Genomic DNA, 20,418 nt, shown 5'->3' on the forward strand with positions numbered 1-20,418 from the left:
ATCTGGACCTTTCACTAGAATCCTTCTCACATCTTCAGGAATGATGGGAGGTTTTCAGTAAGAAGAAGTCAGAATCAAGGACTTAAATAAAGTTTCAGATCAGACTTCCTGTTTCCACAGCCTCATTTCTGCTAGAAGGATCTCCTCAGGCTAGGAGACTGGAAGGTTTGGGCCTAATTGGATCATTTATGTGTGTAGAAGTTTGGACAACTTCCTCCACAATCAGGGTGATCCTCAGAGTCAAGTTTAACATTCCTGGGCTCTCCAGGTTCTGAAAGATGTTTGGATTAGTGAGTCACAATAGTTATGCTTTTTAAGCCATCTTCAGCTGGAGGTTTCTGGAGAATAAGAAGAAAGACATGAATCCAGCTCTGCCTGTCAGAGGAAGACTAACATGTGAGCTGTTTCAGATGTGTCTGATGATGATGGTGATGTTTGATCGACCATGTCCAACAAACAGCTCTTATCACATTCCCTCATTAACTAATGGTGAAAACATGGTTCACTATGCTCCATTTCCATGAAGACCCGATGTCCACCTCCAGGTCCATCAGCCTGTAGAACCTTCTTCAGCAGCAGTGGTGTCGTGTCTGGCTTTCTCAGTCTGTCATCATTCTGGAGGAGTTCTGGGCCAATTTTCTTCTAAATGTTGCTTCAGACCTTTCTGCTCAGCTCTCAGAAGGTCTCGCATTTCGCTTAGGCTGAGGTCTGGACTTTAACTAGGCCATTGCACCACCTTGATTCTTTCCTGTTTTATTCATTCTGTTGTAAATTAGCTGCTGTGTTTGGGATCATGGTTCTGCTGATGACCCAGTCTGGATCAAGCCTCAGTTGTTGGACAGATGGACTAACATCTCACTCTAGATTACTTTGGTCTACTGAGGAGTGTTTGTGCTGATCTACTGTGTTTGGTTTTCTCCAACCATGTTTCTGTCCATTATGGTCAAACATCTCCAGGTTGGTCACATTTGTCAGGAGGACATTGTCCCAGAAGTCTTCTCCTTCATCCAGATGCAGCTGTATAACCCTTATATATAAGTCCTGCTACCATCTTGTTTTTAGGGAGAAGAGGCTTTCTCCTTCAACCGCTTCAAGCAACCAGGCTGGTTCAGTGTTTTTCTATCCTGTCATGACCTTTAACCTTTAACATGCTAACTGAGGCTCTAGAAGTCTGAGATGGAGCTCTTGGGGTTTTGGTCATTTCTTTGAGCTTCACGCTCTGACCTCGGGCTGGATCTGCTGGGACGTCCACTCCTGGGAAGATTGGCAGCTGTCTGAGATGTTTTCCTCTTGGGAATAATCTTCATCTCTGTAGGATGATGGACGTCAGAGAGTTTTGAAATGATCTCACAGATTGATGGACAGCGACAGTTGCTGCTCTGAGGTCATTGCTGATGTCTTTTCATCTTGGCATTGTACTTACAGACACCTGGATGCTTCACAGCAGCAAACTGACTAAACTCCAGCTTTTATGGAGATGCTCACACTGATGATGATCAGTCCATATGATCAGCAGGTCCTGATCATGAACCTCTGAAATCAGGAAGCAGGAAGGGTGGAGTTTTTTTTTACTTTTCCATTCTGGCTTCATCTTTGTCTTAATAAATAATGGCAGTGTAGTCTGTTGTGTTTTTGTGCATTGTCCATCAGATGTTAATGGTTCTGGTTTTTCATCATGTTCTGAAACACAAAGCCCTGGACCTGATAGACCATGGACATTCTTTTTCTCCATCAGTGAATGGATATCCTCAAGCGCTCCATATTTCCAGTTAAAATACTTTGTGACTCCTGTGACTTGGTGAGGCGGCGTCTTGGCAGCCATGGTGGCAGCTGTCCAGAGCTGCGTCAGTCATATGCTGGGAACGCTGGGAGAGCAGTGACTGTTAGTTGGCTCCCGCTGTGGTCCTCACCTCCCAGCTGTTCCTGAATATGGAGCCGAGGCGCTTCCTGCAGAGAATGAGCACGTTATTAATGAGTGCCCAGCTTAAAGTGACAGAGAGCTGAAGCTGTGCACAGATTGCTCCACCAGTTGTTCCTCCACACTCATCATCAGTTTGGCTCCAACTCATTTCTTCACTTAACTTTTTCTTCTTCCTCTTTTATTACAGATCAACTGACTGTATCCCATATCTGTTCCAGCTTTTCCCTGTAAGTATTGTCCTTGTCAATAAAAACCTGTAATGAATGGGTCACCATGTGGGTCAGTGGTGGAGCGGGCCCACCATGTATGGGGGCTGTAGTCCTCAGTGCAGCTGTCCATGGTTTGATTCCCACACTGGGTCATTTCTTGCATGTCTTCGTCTTTCTTTGCCCTTTTTCCTGTAAAGGTACTGAAAAATAAAGACCTTTATGTAGACCTTTATGTAGACCTTTATGTAGACCTTTATGAAGACCTTTATGAAGACCTTTATGAAGACCTTTAGCACCACTTAGTCCTGCCCAACATTTTGCTTGTAAAAAATGTTGTTTTTTTATATGTTCCTAGACTGATTCTGCAGATAGAAGTCCAATATTTCCAGTTTAAATTCTGTTTAGTACTGCAGGATGGATCAGGTTCCAAACTGCCAGACAGGAACCAGAACTCCAAAGATCCAGCTGTGTGGTCAGGGTCAGATTAACTGAACACTTTCAGACTCACTCAGGAAGTTTTAAATGCTTTATTTTTCCTTTTCCTTTCCACCACAGCTTTCTGCTGACAAACACAGAACCTTGGTTGGTTATTTTTCCATCTATCTGTCCTGACTATATGTTGTCTGGCTTTTCCAGGACCTGGAATACTGTATAAACATCCTTCCATCTGCAAGTCCAGAACTTCCCTGGTTGCAGAACTTTGTCCTTGTGCCACTCCGTCCCAGCAGCTTGCTACTCACCAGTCTGTACATCCTCCACAGGTCCATAGGAAGGTGGGTCAGGATGCAGATTCAATTGTGTCAGTTTAATGATCCAGGCGGGTCAGAGCACCGGTTCGGGTGGGTCAGGATTCAGATTCAGGCGGTTCTGGATTTGGACTATAACCAGCATGGCCCAGATTCTCAGGGTAGCCTTGGTGGTGATCCTCTATTGCCTTTGCTCCTCTCACATCACCCTTCTCAGTGGAGCAGGCGTCACTTTGTGACTTTCAGTCATTTTCCCTGAGATTGTAGAAGATCTTGTATGTTTTGTATACTTTGTTCTGTGGCGTCTGGAGCTTAAAGACATTTAGATATGACCTCATAAGCAGTCAGAGGTCAGCTGCAGGTCTTTACTGAGCTCCTTCTTTTTAACAAAGATTTTCCATAAACTAACTGTAGAAAGCTGCTGTGCCTCATCTGTTGACTTGGTAAAAACAACTGTTCTCAGTTAACCCGGGTAGTTAGGATGAGTTAGAACAGCATGGTCTATTTATTTGGACTGATGCAGAATCTTGAATTTTCCCACAGACTCTAACGCTTTGCAATTGGTATGAATAATTTTGGACGTGCTCTACATAAGGTGTAAGTTAGATATAGAACAGTTAGTTGAATCTGTGTCTCATGGTAAGATCTATTTACTTCCTTTCCAGACAGAAGAAACATGTCGGTTGAGGTGAAAGATTAATCTCAATCTGCTGGGCTTAACTGCATGCTGTAACTGGCTTTAAGTACAAACGAGCTCTGTCCGTGGAGCTGAAACATTGGGAGCAGAAAACAATGATTGGTCAGAGGACCCTTTTCGATTCAGTCCTACGGAAACAACCTTTGAACCCTCAGAAATTCATGATGTCCTCAAACAGTACTGCAGTTTGCTGTCTCTCTTTAAGGAGTGTGGAGGTGAGGCAATCTGTTCCTGCAGACCGACAGGCTGTTTCTGATCTGCTGAAGAGTTTGAATCTTACTGGTTTGGTTCTGGAGGACCTGGACTCTTTCTACAGGACCCGCAGTGACCCGGTGGGTTTGTATTTGCTGATATAACACACAGTTCATCACCTTGATATATGATTATTTTGGTTTACTGGGTGCACTTTGCTCCCTTAGCTGTTGGTGCTGCTCACTTCCAATCAGCACACCTTCAGTATAATTAGACATGAGCACACAGTCACAATGTTCTTTTCAGATGTGAGGAATTGATGTGATGGTCAGATGACAAAGACTGAGCTGTTTGGCCACAGTAACAAGTAGAATGTTTGTAGGAGTCAAGGTGAGACTTTCAAACCCAACAACACTGTACCAGTTGTCAAGCACGGTGGTGGCAGCATCATGTGGTACTGGTGCTTTGCACAATGAATGGTATAATGATGGAGAACCACCTCCAGATTCTTCAACTTAACCTCAGATCAGCAGCTGGACGGTTGAAACTCAGACCGGGCTGGTTGTTTCCAGCTGGACAACAATCCCAACACATCCAAACTGGTTTTAATGGATGAAGCAATCTGCTGCAAAGCTCAGAACTCAACCCTGTTGAGGACAATGATTAATAGTGAGGTCTGTTCCAGGAAACCATTAAGTTTAGATGAACTGTGACAACCCTGCCAGAAGGAGAGGTCAAACATCAGCCGAAATGACGGCAGCAGCTTGTTGATGGATGCAGAAGGTTTGTGGTCAAGGAGCAACTTGCTAAGAGATATTTAACTAAAGCTAAGTGTGGGTGTATGTATAAATATGACCCTGTATGTATAATTTGAAGCTTGTATGGATCAGAGAAAGTTGTTAGAAATAACAGCGGCTGTGTGTTTCAGAATCGTTCATGTCTGGAAAATAACGCTTTAAATAAATGAGCAAAAAGCTCAGATTCAAGATGACATTAATGTTCATCACAAGTGATTTTCATATTGTTACTTCTGTAAACCTCCTGCTTCACATATTACACTGGAAGGTAATAACTCACATTTAATGAAAACGTTCAAATTTGGTCATAAACTAGCTGAGAGCTCAGTTTTAAAATTTAGAAAATGTTCTCCTCCTTTGGTTTCTGAACGCTGATCATTTTAGACTGTTAGACTGAGTCTAATGATTGTCTGGGAATAATGAAGATTGGCACATGTACCAGGGAACAGATTGGTGAGAATTCAACTGATTTTCCTCTCTGACTGATGCCCCAGCTGTCACTGCCGCAGCTCCAAAACTGATAATTACTTCTGAAACGAGGAAGCTGCTCCTTCATGTGTATTCATGGCTCTGGACTGGTGGATTAACATGCATGCAGCTTGTTTTGTGCAGATGTTAGCTTCCTTGTTTTGTTGCTGTTTATCAGGATGCAGTCCCTCTGCAGGCCTTTGTTGCTCAGGTGGACGGTCAGGTGGTGGGGATAATGATCATCAGAGACGAGCAGGTAAATGTTTCTGGATCTCTGGACTGTAACCGGGTCTTTACATACTCTTTGTTGATTATGACATTATGATTCACAGCAGTGTGACTGACTGACAGCAATGCTTGTTTTCCAGGACATTGAGTTCCTTCGTGCACACTACAACATTGACAGCTTCATCTGTCTCAGCCGTCATGGCTACGAGGAGCACGCTCACATTCGCCACTTCGTCCTAAAACCTTGCTTCTATCATGTCACCAAACACTGGTTTAAGGAGGTTCTGCGGCTGGCGCACAAGTCCTGCCTGTACCACCGGATCTACCCGCCTCTGCTCAGAGAGCAGGTGAGTTAACTGGGACCAAGGTCTGAGGGACTGGGCCAGAAGGACCCAGTCACAGTCATTTAATGACCCGATCACACGGATCTGATCACAGGAGATGCAGAGGTCTGGTTGTTGTTGAAGCACTCTGAACTCGCTGCTGTCTCTGCAGTCAAGGCAATGGTGCAGCTGATGCAGCCAGCTCCACCTTACTACACTATAATTCAACATTTTCTTCAACATGTACACATCTCTTCCTTCCTGTTCTAATGGCAAGCAGCAGACTGAGAGATGATGATGTGCAAACAGAATAATGAGGCTAGAGAAAGGATCTTGCTCAGTATCAGCTGCCTGAACCTTCTCCCAGGACCTCATTATCAGCCTCCAAACTGATGCTGGTTAACCTTTTTCTGTCTTTCAACACATTGACTCTGTCCCTCCTTCTCCTGCTCTCAGACCTCCTGCGTGCACCCTCTGGAGTTCATCCTGAACTGTTCGGTCCCGGTCCGGCCTCGGCAGCAGATCATCTACCCGCTGGAGGAGCTTGGCATCAACGCCCCGTCCCAGCGAATCACAAAGGACCAGGTGGGCCAAGCAACAGCTGGGTGACAGCCTACAGCTGCCAGCAGCTGAACATGAGTTTGACAGCCAGCTGGATGTGAGAGTGTCCACTGGAGGGCGCCATTTTAAAACCAAGTCCTGAATGTGTTTCATACAGACTGAGACACTCAGTTGTGATAAAACCAGTTTATGATGGAAGGAAAACTGAAACAGTTGATTAAAATATGAAACAAATACTTCTAAATGCACCTAGTTACAAGTTAACACAATGTGATGTGCAGAGAGGGGAGAAAGGTGGTAAATATAAGGTGATAAACTGAGCAGCCTCAGGTTTTCAGTAGATATATCAGGATCAGGTTGCTGTGTCTGTCTGCAGCATCTTCTGCATCCCTTTACCTCCATCGTCAGGAACACAACATCTCTTAGTTTAATCCAGTCCGTATCAGATTTATCAAAAACACTTCAAAATACTTCTCTGGACCAAAGTGCTATACAGTCATGTGACATCTCAGTCAGACAGCAAGAACCTCCCCAGCGCCTCTCTCCTTGGGCAACCCTGACAGAGAGAGAGTCCAGTCCTTGTCCAGGAGCTGGGTTTCAGACCCCAAAAAGGTGTGTGGAGGTGAGCCCATCTATATTGATACCTCACTACCTCACAAACAATGAAGTAACGTTCCACATCCAAACAGCCAATCAGCAGCCCAGACCCCTGTCCTCACACCCCACCAGACTCACTCTGAACCCACTCTGGACTCCTCTCCTCAGGTAGTGGGCTCGGGTAGAGCAAGGGGTTCTCCTTGTTCCTGTTCAGATTACCCTCGGCTGAACTGTGGATTCTGGTAGTGTACAGATTAGCCATATCTTCTCTACTATTTAAAGCCTCTTGTTGTCACATTGTGTCCTCTAATCTTCCTCATCAGGCTGATCTCTTTGTAGCTTTGATTGATTTTATTGTCCCTCACTGTAAATATTTACCACACATTCAGCTCTGCAGACCCCAGGTGCCATCATGCAACCCTGAGCGGTTCTCCGCTGTGACGCAGAGCTGATGATTCCAGCTCTGCTAAAAAGACCTTCATCTCTGAGTTTTGTCTCAGCCTCCTCTTCCTCAGGGTGATTAATCACATTTAAACCACCTGTTCCATCTCTGTCTGAATAGAGATCGTATTTCTCTGTTCTGATTGTGAGGAGGAAAGGTGATAAGAGCAGCACCACCTGCTCCACCTCACATGCAGATGAGACATCAGCTTTCACCTGATCACCTCCTGCACCTTCAGCAGGATGCATGTAGGCATTTCATGTTCCAGCCTGAAGAAACATAAGCTTTGAGTTATTCCCACTTCAGCTCTAAAATCTCATCAGCCTGAAGACACACGAGTTTTCTCTCCCTCCCTCCCTGCTGATCCCTGCTTCTGCTTTAATCTGCATTTTTCTCAGAGCCTCGCTTTGCATATCCTCCAAACTTGTAAATTATGGATTCTTGGCAGCAGTGAAAGATTGTGTTCCTGACTACGATGTCGGTCGAGGATGTAGAAGATGTCTACATATTTGGACTTTTGATAACAGGATTTCTGCTTTTTGGAGTTGGTGGTTACCTGGGTTATCGAGTGATTCGCAGAACGTGGGCGACTGTTCAAAGCGTCCCAAAGCTTGGATGGAGTCTGTAAAGCGATCAACACTCAGACTGAAATGTTAAGACAGCAGAATCACAAGCTGGACATGATTCTTGAACAGAATCGCAGCCTGGCAGCAGTTGGACTCAGAGGTTAAAGGATATAATCTTGAAGAAGTTGTTCGCTCCAGATCTGCAGAAAGTACCAGAAATTTGGCTATTTGGATTCGCAATTGAGACGTACCAGTAAAACTCTTAAGGTGGTTGGAAATTCACAACTACCTGAACCACAACATTTATTGTTTTTCTAAATCTGGCGCCCCAATGTGGCCTTGGCAACTTCTGCTAACTGGCTATCGATAAAATATCTCCTGGATGTTATATAAACACGACGCTCTTCCCCAGCACTCCCCTACCAGCTGTGTGCTGATAGGACAATGATTGATAAAACGTCCACCTCTCTTCTCAAGGACAATGGTGCTTCTATCAGTGTTGACAGTCTAATTCTTACAAACACACTCAGACTTATATATATTCACACCCTCAAGTTTCCACCTTGATAAATCTTTACTTATGTGTGTTGCTTACCCCTGATGAGGGTTTTTATACTATTTCAGACTCTATTCTGCTAAGTAGTAAGATGATATTAGGAAGGATCAATGAATGATGGCTCAGTGGTGCAATTGGTAGCACTGTTGCCCTGCAGCGAGAAGGTAGAATGATTTAAATATTTACAGACTGTAAAATGCTTTAAAAAATAAATGTAGAAAAAATATAGATCTACATAAATAGAAAGTGTCTCCAACAGTCCAATAATCTGAGCTCTATATCCAGAGCAGGAAGATATAAATGAGGTGAATCAGTATCTGCTGTAATGTTCATGATGATGTCAGCAGCCTCAGTCTAAATGATCATCTCCAACATCTGTGGAGAAGTTCTCTGGTGCTGCTATCTCCTCTCTAACTTCTGAATGCAGCAGGAACCAGAGCTGCTCACATTCCAGGCTGGTGCTGAAAGCAGAGGGAACGACGCATTGATCTACTGGGAATGTCTGTTGGTTCCCACCATGATCCCAGAACCAAATCTACCTTTAACACTCCTCTCTTCTCCTCCACCAGCAGGCTCTGCTCCTCTGTTCACTTCACTTTTCTCCAAACTATCATTTAACCAAACTAAACCTCATTAAACAAGGAGGAGATCGCAGTAAAATGCTGAATTTAATATAAATATGAAATTAATTCATATGAAATAGATGCAGAATGAAAACGAGCTGCATGGAGAATAAATCTATTAATAAGCAAATCAGAATAATGATGATCATATAAATAAGCTACGTTCAAACATGTTGATGCTGTGAGACAATTCATTTAATTTTACTAAGTTTTATCATCATGATTTAAACATTTCTGAATCCAGTTAAATTCTATCATCGGTTCTTTTCGGGTCAACCAGACCTCCTCACTGAGAGGAGTTTCTGTCGTCTCCTCCTCAGAGTCTCAGCAGAGAACTGAACCACTGAAGCTGGGAGTCCTTGGCAGGAATGTTGAGGATAAGTTAGGAGCTCTGAGAGACTCTGAGGACCTTCAAGAATACGGGTCCTGGTCCACTGTTGCACAGACAGAATAAAAGCTTCACCGCTCCTCCTGAATTCAATGTTCTTCTCTCTCTTGGAGCCTCCTCTCCAACACCTTAGACTGAGCTTTCCCAGGGAGGCTGGAGGTGAGCTACCTCTATATTTAGACCACCCTCTCTGGTCTCTTTTCCAAAGAGTTGGACCATCACCCCGTTCTGCCACTCCACAGGTGTTGTTCCTCCACATGACCCTGAAGACACATGTCAACCACATCCAGAACCTTCAGCATCCCAGGATGAACCTCATCTACTTCTGGAGCCCTGTCTTCAGGAACTACCTCAGTGACATCTGCCCTCTTCTCCCATGGAGGACATCAAAGTCCTATTCAAAGTGCTCCTTCCTCTGTCCGATAATTTTCTTCTTCTGGGTCTGCAGGTCTGTCTGGCCGCCCCAACCCCCCAGCCTACCCACCCACTCATCACCGGGTGGTGATCAGCTCTCAGTTCCTCCTTGAGGTCCTAAATTTTTATCCATAAATCAGCCAGGAGATGCTGGTTCAGCTCTGAGGTAGCAGAACCACGGCTCCTATTAGACTGAAACAGCCTTCAGACTTGGTGCTGTAATAAGAACTGGGTTCCGGTTTGTTTCTCTTGGTACCGGTCTGACTAATGACACAGTTTTCTGAAACGTCTGATGGAAAAACAAACAAGTTCAGGTCTGCTTTATGTCTCTTTGTCCCAACAGTCCATTGATCATGTAAACGTCATCACCCTGAACATCTCAACGTATGTGGCAGATGTCGAGCTCTCAGGCCCTTGTGGAAATAATTTAAATATCACACAAAGGTTAATTCCACCCCAGGGTTTCCTCTTTATGCTGGCAGCTGTTTTTATCCAACAAGGTGCATTGTGGGCCCAATCTGCCTAATTATAGAAAATGAAGGAGACATTAGCGGCGTCGGATCACAGAGAGGCAAACACTGACAAGCTGGGTCACACTAATTCCTCTTTTATAATTACTGTAGAGAAGCGTTGTTAAACCATCAGGCCCAGATCTGATCCCTGAATGTGAGGTTGCATGAAGGCAGAGCCTGCAGAGATGAAGCTCCAGTTGTTTCCGAACAGAACCGCCCCACATCACAGTGACTGTATGGACGGTTTCAGTTCACATAGCTGGCCTCAGAGAGGGACTCAAACTCCTTCATAGTTCTCTAAAATCCAACACATTCTGACAGTAAATCAGTCCTTTTATTTTATTTTATGTGTTTTATTTTGTGAACATTAGGGCTATACTGGAAACCTGGGTGTGTGCAAGAGAGAGAGAAATATATCAGCAGTAAGTTTCAGAACTGAATGCTATAAACGGACCATTATTATTGTTCACTCTGCCCTGGTGTTGTGCAGAAATGTGTTTTTTAATCTGCAGAAGATCTCAGTGTCAGCAGCTGAATGAAAAATCAGAGCTTGTCCTCTCTGTCCCCTTCAGGCACCGTTTGCTCTCAGCCTCATCAGTAGGAGGTTAACCATGGAACCAAAGGTCAGGAGTAATGCCAGCATCGTGGTGGTGGGGGCTTCAGACACAGGCCTGTCGCTCCTGGAGGTGCTGTGTTTCTGGTAAGTCTTCCTCTGATCAGACTCATCAGTCTGATCTCAGGTGAACAGGAACAAATAAGGTCTTTCATATTTCTAACTCAGAACTGCATTTCTATGTTCTGAAGTGTTTACCCTCTCTCTGTGTCACTCTTTGCAGTCACTGCATTTTTCATCAGCTAGATCAGTGGTCTGAAACTACAGAGCTGCAAGTGGCTCTCTAGCTCACTTAATATATTAAACGATAAAATATTTGTTTCATTCTTTTGTTCTGTGCCCTCATGAAAGAGCATTGGGCCCACCTGGTACATTTAATCTAGAACTGCCACTGCCAGTCCATCAGCTGTTCTTTCTTTCTTTCCAGCTCAGTTCATAGCAGCAGGATTCTTTCTCTCTACCCTCCTCTTCCTCCTCTGTGATCAGACCTGCAGCATTCAGCTACCATGGAAACCTGAATTCTCCTCCATAAATGCTGAAGCATGTTATTACTGTCTGAGAGATTCTTACATTTCCATCATTTAGCTGCTGACATGAGCAGTGTTTATAAAGACAGACTTTATATAAACAGTGACAGTGAGCCCAGCTCTGCATTCACACCATGGGATTAAACCAACAGGGGGAAGATGAAACAGTGAGGTCAGGTTGTTCCAGAAATCATCTGATTGTGTCATTCTGTCCAACTTGTTATGGGTTTGGTCTGAAGCTAGACTGGATGCAACCAACTTGCTCAGAGGTTCAGGAAAGTAAGGAACAAAAATAAAGTTTATTTCTTTCGAACATTTTACAGATAAAAATCACAAAGCGCTTCACAATAAAACAGGGAAACTCACATCCCAGCAAAACAAAATACACTAAGATACAAGAAACAATCAAATTCAGGCTCAGATTGAAAGTTTCTTCAGCTGCTTTTTAAATAAGACAGCAGCGCAGCCAACAGATGGAAGAGGTACGATGCGGATTCTCATTTCCATGGACCAGAAGGATCGATCTCCATGAGTGGAACATCTCAGCAAGCTCTGACTTAAGAGTCTGTGACGAGCAGCATAGTTTCATCAGGTTAGAGAAAAACTGTAGAGCGTGGCCATGTAAAGCTGTAAAAGTTAAAACAGTTCAAATGAATTCTAAAATGAAATGGCAACCAGTGCAAAGAAGATGAAACTGGAGTGATGTGGACCTCCTGTTAAAGCAGCTGCATTTTTTCCTCATCTGAACTCAGTCTTGAATTGATCCAGTAAAACAGGTCAGTTTTCTCCATTTCATGGAGTTTAGAAATATTTCTTAACTGGTCAAATTCCAAATGAGCTGTTTAAAACCAGCAACACTGAGCTGTTAAATCCAACACCCAGATTACTGAGGCACGGCTCAGCAGGGGACCCGTTAAAACTGAGATGTTGACTAATTGAATGAATGATGTCATCAGGGGCAATGATCAGAGTCTCAGTTTAATCTGGGTTTAATGGGACGGAGTCGTCATTGAACCACATCTTGTCATATTTGGTTGTAACTCTGGAGACCCAGACAAGCAGGAGACAAAAAATATTTAAAAAGGTTTATTTTGGTACCACAGAGCAAAAAGGCACTGGAAACAGGAAACTGGGACTTTGAGGCTTCTGTAAGGGAAAGGAGCAGCTAGCAAGAAGTTTCCAGGGGAGGCTGATCCCAAGTTGCACAAATAAGCAGAGGCAGCTTCTGGTTCTGGGTGTGAGGGAAATGCTGTGAGGCAGGGTTGCAATTCTGGTGGTCAGCCTGGCAGTAGGTTTATCAGTTGCTATCCGAGTTGATGAATCTGCTGGTGTTTTTGGAGAGCGGGCAGGCAGAGGCTGGAGCGACAAGGTATTGCAGAGGAAAACAGCAAAGGAAGGCTTAGGCAGGTTGAGTTGAGAGACAACCTGAGAACTACTAAGAGGTTCAAAATCGAGAACTTGGGACTCAAAGGGCTTGATTTTACCAACAGATGTGGATCATCAGGTGAAGAATGCTCATCCAGCAACTCCTTATAAACGCTGCAGCAGATGATAACTTGCAGGAGCGTAGCTATCAGCTGTGCACCACACCCACCAGCAGAGCTCCTCAGGAGACAGAGAAAACCCACACACCCACAGTCATGTCACCTCTTGGTTTCTTTTTCACAGTTAATTAGTTATTTTGATCAGCCAAACTGTTCAGAATCAGAATCAGCGTTATTGCCAAATTTGTTCAAACAAGGAATTTGACTCCAGAACACTTTGCTCTCAATAATAAAGAATATCTTTTTATATGTACATAAAAACACAACTGACTTTACAATAGAATATAACATGAGATCAGTCCAGTCATGCATGGTGTTGTTCTGGAGCTCTGACTGTCAGAGTTCATCAGAGAAACAACCTGGAGGAAGAAACTGTCTCTGTGATGAACATTGACAGTCAGAGTTTTAGATTAACTGAAGGTACAGTAAGGCTGGATCTCATCAGCAAAGAGATGATAACAGATATTATAAGAACACCTTGTGTTATCTCCTAGAGGATGTATTTAGAATAGGGCCCAGAACCAAGTCTTGAGGAACCCCACAAAAGAAAACTGTCATTTGGATTTACACAAGAACTAACAGACACAATAAAACAAACCAGTTTAAACACAACTAGTAATCCCAAAAAAATCCTTTAACCTGTTAATTGGGATACTGTGATAAACGGGATTAAAGGCACAGGAGAGATCTAATAAAACCCAAGACTGAAATGTCCCTGCCTGCTGCCATCAGATGGTCGTTGAACCCTCTCAATAAAGCAGATTCTGTTTTCTCTAGAAAACATGAGAGCTGTTTGGCTACAACTTCTTCCCAGAATCTTTGACACCAAGGTTTCAATAAAACGTCCAGTTATTGTAACAGTGATGGAGTGATGGATCTGGAGAAGGGGTTTTCAGTATTGACTCAACATCACCTTGCACACAGTATTTGGTTATGGTGCCATTTTAAGGGACGCATCATGTCCACGACCGGATCAATACCCTAATAAACAGAGAGCTTGGAAGGACATCACGATTGCATAAAGTGGGCCTGATTTGGCCAATCAGAGCATTCATGTCTTCAAAGATACTTTATTGATCCCTGAGGGGAAATTAGAAGTCCAGTAGAACCCATCCAAACATACATCATGACACAAGACAAGGAGAGACGGGTCACCGAGGCTTTGCTGCCAACTCACAGGCGCTGCCCTTGCTAGATGAGAAAAGAGGCCACATTAGGAAAGTAGAGGAAAATAAATCATATTTCACACTTTATCCTTAGCAGGATACAGTTTGAGATTGTAAAAAACCTCAGAACAAAGAAGCAACAAGTTGACAAAACATCATCATGCTGGGAACGGTGAAGGTGGTGTGAGGAGGTGCATATGTTTATCTTAAGCATGTGTGTGTGTGCAAGTAAGTCCATGAAGCACTGTCACAGAGGCCATTGTCCTTGATGGTACGTTGTAATGTTCATCAACCGGCCACAAAGTTCTGAGCAGGTCCACAGATGTCCTCAGGGAAGGGAGGAGGCAGAGGGAGCAGAGCGTCATGTTTACATAACTTCCAGGAGAAGTTGAAGATAACCAGCCATCAAGGCCGTGCAGGGGAGCCAGATTCAGAAAAACAATAATTATTTGGGTCAGGCTGACTCTTAATTTTCCGTCAGCCTTGAGAGTCTCGCTGGTTCTTCTCAAAGGCGAATCCAAACAGCCAAATTCCTGGTCTTTCGCCAGATCTGAGCGAACAACTTTCTCCAAGATTTATCCCATTTCACCCCTGAGTCCAGGAACCGCAACCTGCCTGCGATCCTAAGGATCACATCCAGTCTGCGATTCAGCTCATGTAACATCTCAGTCTGAGTGTTGATCGCTCTGAAGATCCCATCATACATGCCAGGCAGCCTCACAATGGCCAGAACAGTTGCTGACATTCTCCGAATTTCTCGATATGCCAGGTAACCGCTGACTCCAAAAAGCAGAAATCCTGATATCAAACATCCAATTATATACACATCTTCCACATCCTCGACTGACATTATCGACACACAATCCTCCACTTCTGCCAGAAGTCCATCGTGTATCCAGAGAAAAACGTCCTCCTCCACCGAGAGCAGAAAGAAAGAAAGCGTAACAGGAGCAATGGTACCAGGACCGGGAGGAACTGGAATGATGCAGCAACCATTGAATTGGCTGATGGTGTTCAGAACCCAACTCCAGTTCCTGATTAAAGTGGTTCCATTCCACTTAGACCAGTGGAAACAGAAATATCTGGTGCTCAGAAAGCGTAGCACCAGTTTGGCACTGGAACCAGTTTGGTGTAAAAAACCTCCCCTGTCTCTCCACGAAAGGTTCCAGTCTTCTGATCTTCAGATTGAGAGCCAGCATTAAGCTCTGCAGAAAGGCCTCAGTTCTTTCCAGTTCTGTATGGAAATAAATGTTTAATGACCCATAGTTCTCTGAAACAGAAAAGTCTGATTAAAAAAAACCTAAACCTATTTTTTCTTTTTAATCTGCTGATTTCACTATTTAAGAATTTATTCTGATTTAAAGCTTGAATCGTGATAAAATGCTTTTAGGTTGAAAACAGACTCTGAAGGAAAAAAACATAAAATAGATTTCATAGTGCCCTCGATGAGCCTAAATGTTTGAGGAGCACCTTAACCTGCTGCTGATTTACCTGCTGAGTGGAGAACTTTCCTAAAGGATATGTCTGAATACAACCATTATATACTGATCCAACAGGTGTCTGCATGAAACACAGAGGAGATGTCAAACCAGGAGTACTTTCTGTGTGATAGAAGCACAAACAGGGATTTACAGGAGCTGTGAGAAACATCTTGCAACTGTTAACAGAAGAAATATTTTCTACCACGAGTCAAAGAAACCGTGAGCTGAAGGAGAGCTTTGAAGTTTCTCCTTTACTTGTTTATCAGCTTCACTTTGGGAATCCAGACTCTGGATTTGTCTCGTGACTCCTGGTCGGACGTATTGCATGTTTTTCTTCATCCTCGCTGTGAGACTAACTGCTGCAGGGAATAATGAGAAGCCGAGGGCTGCAGACCAGGATAGCTGCCAGGCAACCAGGACTGTTGTTCTGTGAGAGTGAGATATCAGGGAGCTGTGAGGATGGTGAGGGCGGTGCAGGCAGCTGTGTGAGCCCTGGCGTTCAGCTGGTCCGGTTCCAGCCCCCTTTAATTAGCCACTCATCAAGGATCTGCAGCAGCGATCTGTGTTTGCTGTCACTAATGAGTAGACTAATGAGGCAATTAGAGTCTGCGTCACTAATGCTGAGGCAGCGACACATTCAGAGGGTGAAACATGGGTCAGCTCTGGCCTGCTGGGTCGCCTTTATCAGCTCCATCCAAACGTCCACCCCCTCTCAGCTTTCTAACCCTAAACTGATTTCCCTGAGCTCCCCTCCCTCCCTAACTCCATCAGCGGTTGGGTCAGGGTCGGACAGATAAAGAGCTGAGCGGCGGCTCGGCCCTCTGCTCGCCGCGGTCAGGCTGCAGGGTCACCGTGGCCGTCTGTCACTGCCTGATAACAGAATAGATCCAGAGCCGCTGATTCTGTCACATAATGAGCCTTAATGCCTCAGAGCTGCCCAGAAATCCATCCTCAGTTTAAAAGCAAACACTGACTTCTAGTTACAGGATGTTCCCGTCCTGATTCACCTGTTTAAATGAACATGAACATCAACAGAACCTTTAATTCAGCTGTTTCAGCCACATCAGGAACTGTTCTGGTTTATTCATATATAAAACCCAATCTGCTGCTGTTCTGTTTTAACATCATCTGAATCAAATAGACGATTTAAACTCCTTATAAATTAAATCCATAATGTGTTGATTCCAAACAAAAAAGAGTTCTTCTGTCATCAATCAGTTGACCCGTCCTACAGAAGTCCTGCCTAACATGAAGCATTGGTCCTCCTATATGTGTGAAGCCTTCAGCAGCGGTTTGGGGCCTGGTTGTGCAGATGTGCCGCTAGGCGATAATTTTACAGGAAACTGAGATAAGAGCGGAGCAGCCGGCCATCAGGGTGTCCAGGTGATAAGGAGCAGAGCTGCAGCGGCTCTTATCAGCTGCGTAATGTCCTGAAGGCCACAACAAAACAGCTCATTTACATCACAACACAGGCTTTATTCTGGAGACAAAGAGGTAGGAAGGCTGCGAAGGATTTTAGTGCTCAGTAACCACCAGGGAGCTGGAAACGGTCCACCTGAGAAGATTTACAACACAGGTTAACATCATGGTTTCTTTTCACTAGATCGAGAAACAAAGTGACCGAGTTGGGTTTAAACTTGCGATTAATCAGATAAAACAAGTGAGCAGCTGGATGTGCTGTACAGAACCTGGTCCTGGAGGTTTAACTGAAACAGGTCCAAACAAATCAGCAAAGAGCTGGTGGCGATCATCAGGAACATCTGCACACAGGTAGTGAAGATAGATGTTCTTCAAAGTTAGTTTAACTTCCGCATGTGTAGCATTTTGGACTGGAGACCAGGGCGTTCCTCACCCCTCGGCCAGTCAAGATAAGCAGGTACAGATCACAGCTGCACAAAATATCAACAGCTTATGGTTATCTCAATATCACTGTATGCAATAAGTAGATCTGTCTGGACTGCAATAAATGTGAGCTAATTCTTTAAGTACCATGTGTTCAGACTCTCAACCTGCAGCCACAGCACTGATATCTTTAATATAAAGCAGGTGGCTTTCTTCTCCTTCACCATGATTACCACCTGCTTTCAGCAGATGGTATGTTTTTCCATCCAGTTCACATGAGGCAACCAGCTCTGGTCTGCTTTGTGCTCTGGCTGTAATTGGCATAAATATACATAGTTACAGGCAGACGTTCCCCTAAAGACTGAACTAAGGCCATGTGTTATGTTCAGAGCAGTAGCATTTTAGACGCGGACTTGCATTCTCTAGTTTCAGAATTAAGACTCATGAATGTGCTGAATGTTTTATGTCTTCCACTCATCTGAAGCTAATGAAGGCTGGTTTGCAAACCGAGCAGTGTTTGGGAGCAGATTGGCCTGGTTCTGACAGGGTTTCCAGAGGTGACTCTGTCTGATGGTCGTTAAAACATCAGCTCAGTCCTGAGCTGCCACACCTTAACCACTTTTTCCCACTACACATACTCTGTCATACATGGGTTACTTTTCTCTGAATCCGACCCGACTGACTGCTGTGTGCGGTCAAACATCCAGCGTCCTCTCCAACGGAGTACCTAAGTCTCAGTTCTGGGAGTCCTTCTCCTTAAAACAGCCTGCTTGGATGATCTCTAACTGTATTTGTCATTTTCAGATGAATTCACAAGAGAAAAGGATCACCACCTTCAATAAAAAACTCTGATCTATTGACCATATCGAACAATCATTCCATCCAACAACTAAAATCACATCTTCAGGAAAGAAAAACTATGCTGATGATCAGATCTTTCTCTCCATCCATTCTGTTTCTCTCAGTCATGCCCGTATCCAACATCAGTAACACCAGCTAGTTTCTACCTCAGGACTGTAGGCCCAGTTCCAAGTCTATCTTACACTGCTGTAAAACCTGTCCCTTTCCTTATGTTCCTTCCCTGGCTTCTCATGACCGCCCCAGTCTAATCCTAGTCCCAGATACTGCCCTCAGAGGGCCTTCTGGATGTGCAGCAGCTGTTAAGACTCAGTCCCACTCCTATATTGCTGAGATCTCTTGGTTCTGCCATCCCTACAAGGTTGTGTCAGTCCACACCATCTGGCATTGACTTCTGCGTTAGTCTGAAGACTCTTTGTTCTCCTTGTAGAAGAGAGTTACTAGAAAACTCGGCCTGCTTTGTGTGTTTATTGTATCATATGGACCAGTTTTCATTGTGTTCTGTTCTGTTTTACCTCTTCCAGCCCTCACCTGAGGCTCAACAACCTCACCCTCATTTCAACGCACGGTTTCCCTGGAAACTACGACCATCAGCAAGTTGGATTCCTGTCCACAAGGTGCTGGATGTTCTTTAAGCTCATTCTCAACATGAAGTTCAGTTTGGTCCAATTTTATTTCTACAGCTTCACCTCATAGGAACCTCATCACTGTAAACGTCTTTAATGTAACTTTGGTCCAAACTGACAAATTACCTCAATGAATGAAGGATTTTATGTTTATTGTGACTGGGATGATAATCTGAATATTAGCAGTCATGTAACCTCAGGTGACCCTGGCATCCTCTTCTCCATCTCCTGCAGCCATGCCTTCACCAGCAGAGGCCTGGCCCAGACCCACCTGATCTCCTGCATCCGTGTGCTGAAAGGAAAGATTGTGAGGATTAACAGGAAGTCCAAATACGTCCTGGTGTCTGATGGAAAGAAGGTCCCATACGACTACCTGATCCTCTGCACAGGCCTTCAGTATCAAGTGAGATGAACGTCTGTTACAGAGGAACTAAACATGCTCCTAATCAACCTACTCGTGGTTTCATTATGCTGCTACTATACTCTCTTACTAACATGTAAAATTAACCACGAGCTGCAGTTTTTTTAGCAAGGTCCACAGTTGAGTTTTTAAACTTCAGCTGCCTGTGGCTTACTTCTTCTGTGGTGCTTTGAAACCAGTCTCAAAGTCCAGTTTTGGTGTTGATGACAGATGGACTCAGCATACTGAGTAAGCTCTGCAGCGTTATTTTAAAAGTCACCAGTAAATAAAAGCAAACTAACTTCCTATTGGCTACAGGTTCTCAGATATACCCGAGGATCGTCTTCATAGAAGCACCCCTTTAATTTTACAGTTTTAGAGCTTCATATGTTGTGATGCAGCAGGCTTTAATATGTTCCTACATCAAACAAACGAAATGTTTTCTTCCAGTTTTAAATGTTTTTGGTGCCGTTTTCTAAAATCTAAAAGCTGAACCAGATTCGACGTTGCCGCAGGTACCTTGTCCCACCGGTGTGGATGTTACCCAGCCAGTCAATAACAGTGACCTGGCTTCTGATGTCTCTGAGCGAAAATACATGGGACCCGTCCCCTCCAACCTCTTCACCATCAACGACCTCCATGATGGCTTGGCTGCCCGCCGATGGCTCTGTGACAACTTCATGAATCTGCAGGGTAAGTGAACCCCCTCCTCCGTTCACAGCTAGCACCTAAAATGAATCTGTAGCAGCATGTTATTACTCAGCCAGTCAGTGCTGAAGTGCTCCAGTTTAATTAGCAACTAATTAGCTGCAGAGAAATCTTTCATCTCTGTGAATCAGGTCGGCCTCTTCCATCCATTTTCCATTATCAGATCAGTGTCTGAGAGCCAGGGAGATACACAGTGTCATTAAGCAAAATGAAGCTACTCTCTGAAGGAATTGTGCTGCCATCAAGAGTGAGGCTTTTATTCTCACTAATTGGCTGATCTAAGTCATGAAGGAAAACCATTAATAAATGCAAATTATGACAGCAGACACTCGGAGATAGCGTGTTTATTTCCATATTTCACTCTAACCACTAAAAGAACCACAGAGTGCATGTAAATGTGTTTGTCTTTGATG

At 44.1% G+C, this 20,418-nt stretch overlaps 1 protein-coding gene across 10 annotated transcripts in view; it reads left to right on the forward strand.

Moving 5' to 3' along the window:
* cfap61 (cilia and flagella associated protein 61) overlaps positions 1-20,418 on the forward strand; it is a 42,265-nt gene that overhangs the window by 13,397 nt on the left and 8,450 nt on the right. For all 10 annotated transcript variants that reach the window (XM_047387866.1, XM_047387864.1, XM_047387868.1 and 7 more), the window contains exons 9-18: positions 2,109-2,148; positions 2,767-2,903; positions 3,779-3,905; positions 5,209-5,286; positions 5,399-5,605; positions 6,038-6,166; positions 10,813-10,940; positions 18,796-18,888; positions 19,132-19,300; positions 19,813-19,990. In XM_047387866.1, coding sequence (XP_047243822.1) covers positions 2,109-2,148; positions 2,767-2,903; positions 3,779-3,905; positions 5,209-5,286; positions 5,399-5,605; positions 6,038-6,166; positions 10,813-10,940; positions 18,796-18,888; positions 19,132-19,300; positions 19,813-19,990 — 1,286 coding nt within the window. The remainder of the gene's footprint in view (positions 1-2,108; positions 2,149-2,766; positions 2,904-3,778; positions 3,906-5,208; positions 5,287-5,398; positions 5,606-6,037; positions 6,167-10,812; positions 10,941-18,795; positions 18,889-19,131; positions 19,301-19,812; positions 19,991-20,418) is intronic.

This window comes from Girardinichthys multiradiatus, chromosome 15 (genome assembly GCF_021462225.1).
Source record: "Girardinichthys multiradiatus isolate DD_20200921_A chromosome 15, DD_fGirMul_XY1, whole genome shotgun sequence".
NCBI lineage: Eukaryota > Metazoa > Chordata > Actinopteri > Cyprinodontiformes > Goodeidae > Girardinichthys > Girardinichthys multiradiatus.